Source organism: Geotrypetes seraphini, chromosome 17, assembly GCF_902459505.1.
Source record: "Geotrypetes seraphini chromosome 17, aGeoSer1.1, whole genome shotgun sequence".
Lineage (NCBI taxonomy): Eukaryota > Metazoa > Chordata > Amphibia > Gymnophiona > Dermophiidae > Geotrypetes > Geotrypetes seraphini.
In genome coordinates, this window is record NC_047100.1 from 17,281,097 (window position 1) to 17,296,938 (window position 15,842).

At 44.6% G+C, this 15,842-nt stretch overlaps 1 protein-coding gene across 25 annotated transcripts in view; it reads left to right on the top strand.

The window, feature by feature from the left end:
* The window catches only part of SLMAP (sarcolemma associated protein), a 186,834-nt gene that overhangs the window by 75,582 nt on the left and 95,410 nt on the right, over nucleotides 1-15,842 (top strand). For 11 of the 25 annotated variants that reach the window (XM_033925848.1, XM_033925852.1, XM_033925847.1 and 8 more), the window contains one exon: nucleotides 11,796-11,846. The exons of the other annotated variants lie outside the window; for them this stretch is intronic. In XM_033925848.1, coding sequence (XP_033781739.1) covers nucleotides 11,796-11,846 — 51 coding nt within the window. The remainder of the gene's footprint in view (nucleotides 1-11,795; nucleotides 11,847-15,842) is intronic. 25 annotated transcript variants of the gene reach the window in all.

A 15,842-nucleotide genomic window follows, 5' to 3' on the forward strand; every position in this document is an offset into this window, starting at 1 on the left:
CCTGGGTGAAACCTCTCTATTCCCGTCCATGCAGTATCTTTCCCTTCATTATGATGTGCAACATTTCTGTCTCCCTCCCCTCTAACATATGCAGGATTTCCCCCTCACTCTTTTCTACTTCTCTCCCTCTCCTCCACCCCAACAGTTCTTTCTCTCTCTTCTGTCCCCCCCATGTGCAGCATCTTCTCTCCCAACCCCCTGAGCAGTAGCTTTCCTCCCCTTCCACCCTTTCCCCTGTGTAGCAGCTTTTCATCTCTCTCATCCTCCCATCCCCCTGTGCAGCAGCACTCCACCAACTCTCCTACTGTGAAACTTGACATACCTCCGAGGCCTCCTAAAGCACCAGCGGTAGTGGTGATGGATGGTCAGCAGCAGCATCAATCTTGCCCTGCTAGGGCTTCCCTCTGCTGTGTCATCAGTGACGCATCAGAGGAAAAGTCCCAGTGGGGCAGGCCGCAGAGCAGCCCATTCAGAGTGATGCCGCTGCTGACCATCCATCGCTACTGCTGTTTTAGGAGGCCTCGGAAATATGTCAGGCCGCACTGGGATGGGGAAGCTGGGAGGCTGGTGTTGGTCGCTGGTGAGTCTGATTTTATCGGACAATGAATCGATTCACTGAAGTGAATCGGGCAGCATTAGTAGTTACTGTCTTTGCTACATGAACATCCTGACGAGCAGAATATGAATATTTTAAATAAAATAGTCAGAAATACACAGTTTATATCATGGTTGGCCAGGCTGTTTCTTAGCTTCATCTCTTCCTCCTTTTCTTATTCAGACTATCACTGTCCTCCTAAACTCATTGATGCAATGTTTGTGACTGCCCTTATGCACATCTTGAAAAATTGGAAGTCCTCTTCATTACTAAACTATACCTTCTGGTGGAATTCTTTGAGCATGTATCATAAATTTGAATCTTATGCTTATGAAAAGAAAAATATAATTCGACTTTCCAAAAATTTGATACAATGTAAATCACCCTGGAAATTCCTGGACTCATATGTTAAATCTATTTCATAGACACTCCTCTCTTCTTCTTCTTCTTCTTCCTCTTCCTCTTCTTTTTCTTCCTTCAATTTCTCTTTCCTCTTATCTTTCCTTTTACTAATTTTTCATGAACAGTCCTAGTACTTTAGATCTTTTAAAACGATTCAATTCTACATTGCACAATGTAACTGAATAGTTATACTAAATGTTTTGTTTTATATTTTGATACCATGTACTTGAACTGTTCCCTATATTTTTTCAAAAAAAAATCAATAAAAAATATTGAACTAAAAAATAAAAAAAAATAAAATAAAAAAAAGACTATCACTGGACTGCTTTTTATGATTCATTTTATATTTTAGGTCATGCCAGCAGGACTGGTTAATCCCCCCTCGACTAATGCCCCTTTCCTCAGGTCAGATAGAAAGGCCAAAGATGACACGACCTAAAATATAAATGAATCATAAAAAAAGGGAGAAAGGGATGAAGCTAAGAAACAGCCTGGCCAACCATGATATAAACTGTGTATTTCTGACTAATTTATTTGAAATATTCATATTCTGCCCATCAAGGATGTCCAAAGTTTTAGATGGTTGCAGCTGAAGCAGGCCATTCAGGTGGGGTTCCCTGAATGGAAAAATCTCACTAATCAATATAGTTTGGAGTTCTTATGCTTTCAGGTGGACTTCCTGGGACACCAGGCCGCACAGTGGTATAAATTGATATCTGGATTCATTAATAAAAAACCAAGAACTGGTCTTCGGGACATTTGGAGCATTGAGATCAAGCATCAAATTACTGTGTCTCAATGGCCACGAATTTGGTCTTGGAGGATGAGATGTACAGTGTCTGCATCTATGAGACAAACTTGGTATTTTCTGTTACAAAGAGCATTTTGGACCCCTGTTCGTTTACAAAAATTAGATAGCTCTAAGTCTAATAGATGTTGGCACTGTAGTCTCGAAGCAGGGACTTTAGATCATTTGTTATTCTATTGTCCATTCATTTTGGCTTTCTGGAAATCAATATGGGGTCAAATAAATTGTTTATTAGAGAATCTGGTGGCTTTATCATATGATACTATTTTATTTGGCATGTCAATGAGGGCAAAGAGTCAAATATCCTCAAAAAATAACAAGCTCTTACTAATTATGTCTGGAGTTGCCATTCAACAAATTACATTTAATTGGAAGAATTGGAGTAGATTGAACTATAATTTCTGGTGGAATTTTTTGTCATATATATAAAATGGAAAGTACATTAGCCATACAGAAAGGACATTTTAGTAAATTTCAGGATGTTTGGGGGCCATTAACAGATTATTGTAATGAGTAAACAACATTTTCCCTTAATAATACAATTGAAAATGAAGGGGTGGGGGGTTTCTGATCTTTTATTAAATGTTTGGATTAAGAGGAAATATATAATATAAGTGAATGTATATGATATGATAGGGAGGGGAAGGAGGGGATACATTTTATTAATTTAAGATAAATATAATAGAAAATCAAGTGATGTTTTTAAATGCTAATGTTATTTCCTGATACACTTGTTGTAAGTTGTAAAAATGAATAAAGATTAAAATTAAAAAAAAGAAGAATGTCCATAGGTGGCTCACCTGAACCCCATTTTATTATTTTGTTTGAATTTTGAAAATTAAAACAGCAGCAACTTGTTTTTCAAAATACAAACTAAGGCTAGAAACATCACATTTTGAGTACAGAACAAGGGCTGTCATTAACTTGCTGGCAGCTTTGTTTATCATAATAGTATAAACCAAAAAAAGAACAAGGGAAAAACAACCCCACGTAGAACAGGCCAAAGCAAGAAACAAGTGGGGAATGGGGCAGCCTTGGGAACAATAAACTTTATTAATTGTAATCACAAATAAATACTCAATAAATGTGTAAGTGCATAAATATAATGTCCTTTAAAAGTACATGTTTTAATGACCTTTTTCGTTTTGACCCAACACGGTCCATGTTTTGGCCTCCAAAGCGTGACCTGCCTCAGGGGTAAAGGAGTCAGTCTAACAAAAGTACATACAAATCCCATAAACAAAAAGATCAACATAGTACATAAATATTTAAAATATCTAAGATAAATGATAAAGGGTAATAAAAAACATGATATCACAAAGAAAAAACTGCATGAGTGATAAGTCTGCATAAATGACCATGAATAAAATCAAATGAACAACGTAGATTAGATGATGTTTGTCTACCCAGCATAATGATCAATGGGATAAAAATGATATTAAATTAAATCCCCAAGACACATCAAGCCGGTCAAGTTGTTAGAGTACCTTAATGAATGCTCATAGGAGAGACATTCATTATTTCTGTTACAGACAAATCTCTTTTGTACATATTTGTTTTGGGTAATCTGTAGACTGGCAGAGAGGTCATCAGGGTTGGGTTGAGAACCACTAGATCAGATAACATCTCAGCCATGTTCTTTTTTTTATTATTTATTATACATAAACTCATAGAGGCAGATGAAGCTCACTGCATAGAGATGTACATTTGTTTTCAGATGTAGTAGGTAGCACAAATGCCAGCAGAGGGCACTGCTGTTTAATGTCTGTCATGTCAAGCATCTCATCTGTTGAATTCATCAGTGTTGTCTATTGTTTTCAAATGAGTAGCTTCACAGTTCCTAAATTCTAGTCCTCTTAGTTTGTTCATAAACTCCTAATCCTTTTTTCTGTAAGAAGATTTTTTATTTCTTAATTTTTTTTTAATATAAGGTAAGCAGCGTTTATGTATGACCAAGCAGCTGTTATTGAAAGACCTGAGATTTGTCTTCAGTCTTTGACATATTAATGCTTCTGGAGCAATATATGCTCAGGTTTATGATGGTTTTCAGCCCAACAGTCTCATGATATGCTGGGGTCTGTAATGGAGGAGGCTTTTAGATACTTGAACATTTATTCAATAGCAGAGATACCTAAGTTCTCAGAGGTCGCAAATAGGTTAGGTTTTCAGAATATTCCTAATAAATATGTATACAATACAATAAAAAGAAGGACTTAGTGAAGCTTGAAAAATGATCTAAAATTTGACAGTTAAATTTTAATGCTAAGAAATGCAAGGTCATGCATTTGGGCTGCAAAAACCCAAGGGAATGGTATAATTTAGGGGGTGAAAAACATTTGTGCATTCAAGAGGAATGGGACTTGTGTGTGATAGTATGTGATGATCTTAAGGTGGCCAAACAGGTTGAAAAGGTGATGGAGAAAGCTAGAAGGGGATACGAGGGTGCATAGGGAGAGGTATGGCCAGGATAAAGAAGGTATTGATGCCCCTGTATAAGACTCTGGTGAGACCTCATTTAGAATATTGTGTACAATTCTGGAGATGCACCTTCAAAAAGATATAAACAGGATGGAGTCAGTACAGAGGTAGACTACTAAAATGATTGGTGGTCTGCATCATAAGGTGTATGGGGACAGACTTAAAGATCTCAATATGTAAAGGTGAGAGAGGGAAGATATGTTTAAATACCTACGTGGCATAAATGCACATGAAGCGAGCCTCTTTTATTTGAAAGGAATGAGAGGGCATAGGATGAAGTTAAGAGGTGATAGGCTCAGGAGTAGTCTAAGGAAATACATTTTTTACAGAGAGGGTGGTAGATGTGTAGAATAGTCTCCCAATAGAGGTGCTGGAGACAGACTGTCTGAATTCAAGAAAGTGTGGGAGAAGCACGTGGAATCTCTTAGGGAGAGGAGGAGATAGTGGATGCTGCGGATGGGCAGACTGGATGGGCCATTTGGCCTTTATCTGCCATCATGTTTCTATGTTTTCTGTATTCATTGGGGATTTTCTGAAAACTTGATTTCTTTATGGCCCTCAAAGACTGAACTTGTGCATCCCTGATTCTAACAGACACATCCCACCATTGATTTTTAGGAATTGATGGCAGATAAAGACCAGTATGGCCCATCCAGTCTTCCCAGTATGATGATTATTTGTAACTGCCACTTCATGCTCTTCTCACCCACATCCACCCTGTGCCTTTGTTTAGGGATATAATCGGTACTCCCCCCTCCCATGCCTTTTTGAATATGTGTGTCATTTTTTTTTCTTTTGAGTGGAAATGCTCTATATTTGGATTCCATCTTCTTTCCATTTACATATCTTCTGTTTATCCCAGGACAAGCAGGCAGGTATTCTCACTAGTGGGTGATGTCATCAGACAGAGCCCGGTACGGACGTCTCACAAGCACGTGTTGCTTGTAGAAACTTAAAGTTTCCAGATGCCCGCACCGCGCATGCGCCGGTGCCTTCCCGCCCGGAGAGCCGGGCGTGTCTCCTCAGTTCTTTTCTTTCCGCGGAGCTGAGAAGTTCAACTTCATCATGCGCTAGCTGAATTCAGTTAAATTTGCCTTCCTTGTCCGCGTTTTTTGCTTTCTTTTGATTACAATTAACAGTACATTTCTTTTTCAGTTTAAAAAAAAAAAAAAAAAAAGATTATTTCCTCCGGCGGGTCGAACGGGCCGGCCACGTGGCTCAGGCCTACTGGCTTCGACCTCGCGGCGGAGATTTTCCGGCCTATGTCCCGGCCAATCACCGGGTTTAAAAAGTGCAGCAAGTGCCAGCGCGCGATTTCACTCACGGACCCGCACCGACGCTGTTTGCAGTGTCTTGGTCCTGACCACATCCCGAAATCGTGCAGGCCTTGCTCTACCCTTACGGCACGCTCATTCAAACGGCGTTGCCTATTGTGGGAATCGATGTTCAAGATGGACGCAGCTAAGGATCCTTCGGCTTCCACTTCATCTGATACCTCCCCAGTTCGTGCGAAACCGGCATCGACCCCTCCTGCATCGAGTGTGGTGAAACCGGCATCGTTCATCCCGACACCATCCACGAGCTCGACGTCGGTGCCTGCCCCGGTCTCCTCGGTTCAGGTACCTCTTCCTTCCACAGTACCACCAGTGGTCATCAAAGTGCCTAAAGCTACCAAGCATAAGCACTCGACCTCGAAGGAACGCGATGACCGTGCAGGAGGACCCCCTTTCGGTGCGGATCCCTCCTTATCGGCTTCGCTGCGGTCCATGCTGGAAGCTCAATTCGTTGAGCTCATGCAGACCATCGGACCCGGGCTCATCGCTGCCATACAGGGTGACCTCCCGGTACCGGTCCAAACGGGCGGTCCGCCCCCTCCCCCTCCCCCACACCGTTCGACCTCGAAAACCGACGAGAACGAACGGGGGAGGGCGGCGATGCCCATGCGGCAAGCCTCGCCTAGCGATATGCCGCCATTAGAGCCCATTACGCCTCCGCGCCAACATGGGACCAGACCTTCGATCGATAATCAAAGCCCTGGGCATAGTCAGGAAGAGTTCTTCCGCACTCCTTACCAGACTTGGGTAGCATCGCAAGAATCCGCATCGCAACCCCAGTTGCGATCCACCGCTTCCAGCCCTATCCATCACTTGGGGGCCTCGGGAGACCATGCGATGCACAGACGATCTCGATCCCCGTCCCGCCACCGAGACGGACATCGATCCAGACACTCATCGTGGCACTCCGCACGCCATTCGGAGGTGTCACCGCAGAAAAAACTGCAACGTATGGGATACTCCTCATCAGAGGTATCCCCTCCGGAGGGAACGGAGTACGAGGAAACACCCGTACCCGATTCTCCTTGCCATTCCCCGATGTCCATGGACCCGGAGGCCTCTTCCTCCTCCAGCCCGTCTCACAAACCGACGCTGGCGGATCAATTGTCTTTCTCATCATTCCTCCGACAAATGGCGGATGATCTGGATGTGACTCTTGACACGGGCTCCCGATACTCCAAAGAGTATCTGGACACCATGCATTTACCTAACCCTCCAACGGAGTCGCTTCGGCTCCCTCTGCATAAATTGCTGGATCAGACCTTCATGCAGTGTTTCGAAACACCGTACTCCATACCGGCGATTCCCAGCAAACTCGATGCTCGATACCGCATCGTGCACCATAAAGGGTTCGAGGGCCCTCAACTCTCTCACCAATCCCTACTGGTCGAGTCCTCTCTTAAATGCTCTCATCCCTCTCAGGTCTACGCCTCTGTACCGCCGGGCCGAGAGGGGAGAACGATGGACAAATTTGGTAGAAAATTCTATCAAAACTCCATGATGGCGTCACGGGTGCTGAACTACAATTTCTTTTTCTCTTCCTATCTGAAGTTCTTCTTGCCGGTGCTCCGCAAGTTCACTCCTTTCATAGACACCCAAGCTCGATTCGAGTTCGAGGAAGTGGTAGCCTCCCTCTCCCAACTACGCCTCCAACTGATGCAATCCTCCTTCGATGCATTCGAACTCTCGGCACGTGCTGCCGCAAGCGCGGTAGCCATGCGTCGCCTGGCATGGCTCCGTACAATTGATATGGATCCCAACCTCCAGGACAGACTCGCCAACGTACCATGTGCGGGAGCTGATCTGTTCGATGAGTCTATCGAAACTGTTACCAAGAAGCTGTCGGATCACGAAAAATCTTTTCAATCCATCCTGCGGCCCAAACCCAAACCTCAACAGTCTCGACCTTCCAGGCCACCCCTGATTTACCAGCGGCGTTACATGCCTAGACAAACGCCCGCTGCGAGGCAACCTGCGAAGAGACAACCTCCCCAGAAGTCTCAGCAAAAACCCCAGCCACCGGCTGCACCTAAGGCTACCCAGCCCTTTTGACTCCCTTCCTGGGAGCATAACCGACACCGTTCTGCACCCCTCAGCCTCTCCCATAGGGGGCCGCCTCCATCTTTTTTACCACTGATGGGAGGCCATAACCACGGACCTATGGGTCCTCACCATCATAAGAGACGGATACTCTCTCCAGTTCCATCGGGCCCCCCCGGACCATCCTCCAAGAGAGTATCCTTCAAGCTCGACACAGACCGCCCTTCTTCTTCAGGAAGTTCAAACCTTGCTTCAGCTTCGGGCCGTCGAGCCGGTCCCGTCAGACCAATTGAACCGAGGATTTTACTCCCGGTACTTCCTCGTCCCGAAGAAAACGGGCGACCTGCGACTCATTTTAGACCTTCGGGCCCTCAACAAATTTCTGGTCAAAGAGAAGTTCCGTATGCTGACTCTGGCCTCTCTCTACCCCCTCCTCGAGCAGAACGACTGGTTATGCTCCCTGGATCTCAAGGGAGTCTCACATCCCCATTCACCCGGCCTCCCGAAAGTTCCTCAGATTTCGGGTGGGAAATCTGCATCTACAATACCGAGTGCTACCATTCGGCCTCTCCTCGTCCCCCAGAGTCTTCACAAAGTGCCTGGTGGTAGTGGCCGCGGCACTCCGGGACAGGGGTTTACAGGTGTTCCCATACCTCGACGACTGGCTCATCAAGGCCCCGTCAGCCCCAGAGGTCACTTCGGCGGCCTTGACTACAATCTACTTCCTCCAGAATTTGGGCTTCGAGATCAACTTTTCCAAGTCTCATCTACAACCCACCCAGTCCCTCCCCTTCATCGGGGCAGTCCTGGACACCATTCAACTCCGAGCATTCCTGCCTCTTCAACGCATGGAGGCTCTTCTTCATCTCTGCCAGTCGGTGTCTACTCGCCAAACCCTACCGGCGAGACAACTGATGGTGCTCCTGGGCCACATGGCCTCCACAGTACATGTGACACCCTTTGCCAGACTCCATCTCAGAATCCCCCAGTGGACCCTGGCATCACAGTGGAATCAGACGTCCGATCCACTAACCAAACGCATCGTAGTCACACCTGCTCTTCGGCAGTCTCTACTTTGGTGGATGACCTCTTCGAATCTATCCAGAGGTTTGCTGCTGCACTCTCCCCCCCCATCAGAAAGTTCTCACAACCGATTCGTCGAACTATGCATGGGGGGCCCACCTGGATGGTCTCCGCACCCAAGGACTCTGGACCAGTGCGGACAGACTACATCAAATCAATCTACTGGAGCTCAGAGCCATCTTCAACGCTCTCAAAGCTTTCCAACACCTACTTCACGACATGGTGATCCTCATTCGCACAGACAACCAGGCCGCCATGTATTACATCAACAAACAAGGAGGCACGGGCTCGGCCCTCCTTTGCCAGGAAGCTCTACGAGTCTGGGACTGGGCGGTGCACCACAACGCCCTCCTCAGAGCTGTCTACATTCAGGGGAAGAACAACGTCTTAGCAGACAACCTAAGTCGTCTTCTACAACCTCACGAATGGACTCTCCATTCCAGCCCCCTTCACCAAATCTTCACACAGTGGGGGACGCCTCAGATAGACCTCTTTGCGGCTCCCCACAACTCGAAACTGCCTCAGTTTTGCTCCAGGATCTACACTCCTCACCGCCTCGAGGCAGATGCTTTTCTACTAGACTGGGGGAAACGATTTCTATATGCGTTCCCACCATTCCCGCTGATCCAGAAGACTCTGGTCAAGCTGAAACTCGAACAGGCCACCATGATTCTAATAGCTCCTCAGTGGCCCAGACAACCTTGGTTCTCCCTTCTGCTTCAACTCAGCAACAGGGAACCAGTACCACTTCCAGTGTTTCCTTCACTACTTACTCAACATCAAGGATCACTACTTCATCCCAACCTGCAGTCTCTTCACCTGACAGCTTGGTTCCTCTCAACGTAACCCCTCACCAATTCTCACAAGGAGTGAGGGAGGTCTTGGAGGCTTCCAGGAAGCCCGCCACTCGACAATGCTACTCCCAGAAATGGACTAGATTCTCCTCATGGTGTGTTTCTAAATCAAAGGAACCTCAGCGAGCTTCCTTATCCTCCGTGCTGGACTACCTCCTACACCTATCTCAATCTGGGCTCAAGTCTACATCCATACGAGTCCACCTGAGCACTATTGCGGCTTTCCACCAGCCTCTACAAGGGAAACCCCTCTCGACCCACCCGGTGGTCGCCAGATTTATGAAAGGACTCTTTCATGTTAACCCTCCTCTCAAACCACCCCCGGTAGTTTGGGACCTCAATGTAGTCCTTTCCCATCTCATGAAGCCCCCGTTTGAACCACTCAACAGGGCCCCTCTTAAGTACCTCACCTGGAAAGTGCTTTTTCTTGTAGCCCTTACATCTGCTCGCAGGGTCAGCGAACTCCAGGCATTGATGGCGGATCCACCATTCACAGTATTCCATCACGACAAGGTGGTCCTCCGCACTCACCCGAAATTCCTGCCTAAAGTGGTCTCCGAATTTCATCTCAACCAATCCATTGTACTTCCAGTATTCTTCCCTAAGCCCCATTCTCACCATGGAGAATCGGCCCTTCACACTCTAGACTGTAAACGTGCTTTGGCTTTCTACCTGGATCGTACCAAGCCACACAGAACCACCCCCCAACTTTTTGTCTCCTTCGATCCTAATAAGTTGGGAAGACCCGTATCAAAGCGCACCATCTCTAATTGGATGGCGGCTTGTATCTCTTTCTGCTATGCCCAGGCTGGATTATCACTTCCTTGTAAGGTCACAGCCCATAAGATCAGAGCAATGGCAGCCTCAGTAGCATTCCTCAGATCAACACCAATCGAGGAGATTTGTAAGGCTGCCACCTGGTCCTCGGTTCACACTTTCACCTCACATTATTGTCTGGATACCTTCTCCAGACGGGATGGACAGTTTGGCCAAACAGTGTTGAAAAATTTATTCTCTTAAGTCGCCAACTCCCCCTCCATCCCACTGAGGTTAGCTTGGAGGTCACCCACTAGTGAGAATACCTGCCTGCTTGTCCTGGGATAAAGCAATGTTACTTACCGTAACAGTTGTTATCCAGGGACAGCAGGCAGCTATTCTCACGTCCCACCCACCTCCCCTGGGTTGGCTTCTCAGGCTAGCTACCTGAACTGAGGAGACACGCCCGGCTCTCCGGGCGGGAAGGCACCGGCGCATGCGCGGTGCGGGCATCTGGAAACTTTAAGTTTCTACAAGCAACACGTGCTTGTGAGACGTCCGTACCGGGCTCTGTCTGATGACATCACCCACTAGTGAGAATAGCTGCCTGCTGTCCCTGGATAACAACTGTTACGGTAAGTAACATTGCTTTCTTTCACACCACTTCAACCATCATCCTTTCTATGGAAAACAAAATCCTGATTTAACTTTTACATTTTACATCCCTTATGCTTCTTTTCATCTCCAATTCTACAGATTTCTTGCCTTTTGGAAAGGGTTTATTTATGAATTTCTTTCCATTATTGAAATGTCTGTATTATATCTCCCCTATTCTTTCTGTCCTAGGGTATACATGTTGAGACTTCAGGTCTCTTCTCATCTGTCTTTTGGTGCAGCCCCCATACCATTATGGTTGCCCTCTTCTGGACTAATAGTCTCTTCATTTTCTTAGTGAGATAAGGTTCCAAAACAGAACACAGTACCCCAAGTGGAGCTACTGGGGGCGCAGTGCCCAAAGTGAAGGAATAGCCTAGTGGTTAGTGCAGCTGCCTGAGAATCTGGGGAACTGAATTTGATTCCCACTGTAGCTCCTTTTGACACTGGGCAAGCCACTTAATCCTCCATTGCCCTAGATACAAAATAAGTACCTGTACATAATATGAAACTGCTGTAATTGTAAGTGCAGAAAGGCGATAAATCATGTGTCGGCCCCCCCTTCCCCACTACCACCATCTGTACAGTGGTATTATCATCTCCTTCCTCTCTGTGCAGCATAGAATCCTCCTTACTTTAGCTATTGACTTGTTACAGTATCGTCATGCAGTCTACTGGAAGCAAGTAGTTAAATGTTGTATGTGAATTATTTCAAAAGAATAATGTACTGTATAAAAAAAAAAAGTGATGCCCTTTTTGGATCCAGAAATAATCCTCTGTCACGATCCTAGGCATCCAAGTTGATGACTTCATTCCTAAAATTAACGGAAATGCAAACAAAGGTATGTAAAGACCAAATGTAACGTCTGTGCAGCTCTTTTCTCTCATGTTAGGTGTGACTTCTGTTCCTTGGGATTCTGTAGTCCTTAATTTTATTAGTATGTTATACGTATAATTTTCAGCTCATTAATCATTTAAGAAAATGCACCAAGTTCTTTATCTGGATTCCAATATTCATGGTCAATGTTGTCTAAAATCCTGGTGGGCCTTATCCATGCCTGTATTACCTTTAATCATCACATCTTTTCTTTGACTGCCTGTCCCTCTGAAAGTTGCCCATTTATATTTGTTTTGGTAATAGAACCCGGTTCACCAGAACTGGAAACGATTAAGGCCATTCTGGGTAATAAGTGTTCTGGTAAAAGAATTTTGAATAATGGAAGTTTTATTATACGAGGATGTGATTCCATTAAAAAGATACTGTATTGGAAGTAAGTGGTGCTATATGCTAATCAGGAAATTATACACTGCACTAAACTTAGAACAGTTACTATGCAGAATACATGCTAATGAGCTGCGTATGGAATTCTGATGTGGCAATCTGTGCTACAGTACAGCACAATTTTATATTCCCAATAGCACCAGCAAACAAATCAGCCACAAAGACTGGAGATCCCCAAATTGGGACCCTTGGAGATAGGATTCACTCAGTCTCCCGATTCGTTGACCCAAGATCTCAGGTCTGAAGAGACTCTGTCTCAGGAACATGAAGCCTAGCGGCCCTGGGCATTTCCGCCATTCCCACATCTGAAGCCCAGATGGCAAGTGGCAGGAGCAGATGGGAAAAGATGGCAATGATAATTCCCTAGGTAAATGTAAGCATTGGGAAACCTACTGAGCTTCTTGGTAGGGTAGGAGAGTTGGGGGGTCTCCTAACCAAGGACATTCTTGCTCAGGGATCCTGGGGTAGGTCTGCCTGGATCAGAGAGCCTCTAATTAAACTACCAGAGAAGTTAACTCCATTTTAATGCACTTTTTCACAGAACAGAAAATTATGTGCAGCAGACCAAAATGATGAGAAGTATAAAATGTATTTATAATCAGATGAATAAAATATAATACTAGCTACCAGCCTGATATCGCCAAGTTACTCCCCGTCAAGGCCTGCATTTGGGACTTAAATAAAAACTGTAAAATAAAAACATAAAAGCATGTAAATATGGGCAACATCTCTAACAATAGTTCCACCATAAGAATCAATAAGTTGTGCATATAACAATACAAACATTACATACTTTCACTGTATGTGTATGTTGGGCAGGGATAGTATGTTTGTATTTTTTATATTTCTCATCGCTTTAGTCTGCTCCACATCTTTTGCTGTTCTGGATCTTACAGATTTTGTGGAATGTCTGCCTGTTTGCTTTTTGGGACCCTTTTATTTATTTTTTTTGCTTTTTTTTTTTAATGCATATTGTTTTTACTTTACACTTCTCCCTCTGTATCCACGGGGGTTAGGGGCAGGGCAGAGCCAGCCCGCAAATATTAAAAAACCATGAATAATATTTGGCCCGGCTCTGACCCATCTCCCGCTTCCCTCTCCCCCCCTCCCCTGGCATCCCTTAAGCCTTACCTGGTGGTCTAGCGGGTTTTCGGGGCGGAAGCGATCTTCCTACACTCCTGTCCCGTGCAGATCACTCATAGGAAATGGCTGCCGTGAGCTCCCATCGTAGTCTCAAGTTTACAATCAGGTATATACTTAAATACACAAAATACTTCACTTTATGGGAAAAAAATGTTACATGAATTCCAGTATAGAAACAGAAAATTTACCCCCCCCCCTCCTTTTATGAAGCCAAGTTAGCATTTTTTATCAGTGGCTGCAGGAGTAAAAATTCCTACACTCATAGGAATTCTATGAGTATCAGAGCTTTTACCATCGCAGCCAGTGTTAAAAAATCCTAAATCGGCTTCATAAAAAGGTGGTGGTGGGGGGAGTTAATTTGACATATCTAAAATATATATTGTAGATTGTCTGGAATAATGCACTTATAGATGTTTTATAAAAGTTATAAAGGAAGTTTAATCAGGCATAGGAACAGGGGGTATGCAGCAAGGAAGGAAGGCCGTGGTTTTGGTCCTTTAATCATGTTAAAATGTTAAATGTAGTTTTGTTAATGCATTAAGGATGTAATTCTGTAAAGGACAATAAAATGAGCGCAGAGTTAGTATTCTAAAATTGTATCTGGGTACACAAAATCGGTGATTCAGGGTGAGATGCAGAAGAGTACATCTTCTCTCTCTCTACATTAGTTTGTTATTCATCAAGATTTTTTCTGCTTTTTTGAAGACAGCAAGTTTAACCCAGGACGTAGATGGCAAACAATTACAGCAGTAAAACATTCAAATAAGAGTATACATTATAACATAGTATGCTACTTACAATGTCAACACAATGCACATTAAAACATCCTACTAAATGGCAAAGAGGACAACAGAGGTGGAACATGTAGACAGATAAGCTAGAGCAGGGGTGCCCACACTTTTTGAGTTTGCGAGCTACTTTTAAAATAACCAAGTCAAAATGATCTACCAACAATAAAATTTAAAAAAACACAAAGCACACTGTATGCAGAGAAAATGTTAATTATCATTTATATTCCACGGCTTTTCAAAGAGGTCAAGGTAGATGACTTTATGCAATGTCACCTCAGTAACAACTATACAAAAATAGACAAATATACCCCCTCCCTTTTTACTGAACCACAATAGCGTTTTTTAGCGTAGGGAGCTGTGCTGAATGCCCCGCACTGCTCTCGACGCTCAGACTCCCTGTGCTAAAAACCGCTATTGTGGTTTAGTAAAAGGAGGCCATAGTGCAAAATATAGACAGCAGATATAAATTCTCAAAACGGACACATTTTGATCACTAAATTGAAAATAAAATCATTTTTCCTACCTTTGTTGTCTGGTGATTTCATGAGTCTCTGGTTGCACTTTCTTCTTCTGACTGTGCATCCAATATTTCTTCCCTTCTTTCAGCCTCCTGTATGCTTCCTCTCCTCCAGACCTCATTCCCTCCCCCAACTTTTTCTTCCTCTCTCACTGCCCCCTCCCCTTTCTTTCTTTTTCCATGTCCCTTTCTTTTTGTCTGTCTGTCTGTCTGTCTTTTTCTCTCACCATTCCCCCTTTCTTTCTCTTCCCCCTCTTTATTTGTTTCCCTTCTTTCTTTCTGTCTCCCCTTTCTTTCTGTTTCCTTTCTTTCTTTCTCTCTCCATGCCCCCTTTCTTTCTTTCTGTTTCCCTTCTTTCTTTCTGTCTCCCTGCCTGCCCCCTTTCTTTCTTTGTCTTTCTTTCTCCCTGCCTTCCCCCAAGCCACCGCCATCGGGGAACAGACCCCAAGCCGCCAGCCGCCAATTGTGAGCTGTCCCTGCATCCCGACGTGGTAAACACAAGCACCAGGCCGACCAGCCTTCCACCCGATGTCAATTCTGATGTCAGAGAGGAAATTCCGGGCCTGTCAGGCAGCGATTGGCTGGGCCAGAACTTCCTCTCCGATGTCAGAATTGATGTGGGTGGGGGGGAAGCTGGTCGGCCCGGTGCTTCTATTTACTGCATTGGGAAAGCAAATGTCCATGGAGAAGCAGGTAGAATGTGAAGGCAACACGAATCTATCACGGAGCCCGGAATGGGCTCCGCAAACGACTCGCGTTGCCTTCGCGATCTACTGGTTGATCGCGATTGACCTATTGGGCACCCCTGAGCAAGAGTAACGGGAGCTTAGATGCAATTTTTCCTCGTTAGTCACCTTTAAGTTTGATTTCAAATGTCAAGTTTTTTGCTTCTCTCCTACCAGTTATCGCTGCACTCATCTCTCGGCAACATTAAGAAGTACATGTCACTTTCAAACGTATATGATACATTTCCAGCGTTAAGCGCATTTTCGAGAGAAAAAAAATTGTTGCAAAGACTTATGAATCAACCCTCATATAATTTGTGATTTATGTGCATATCTTGTGAAACCTTATCTGAATATCTAACTTCCTCAAAATTGCACTG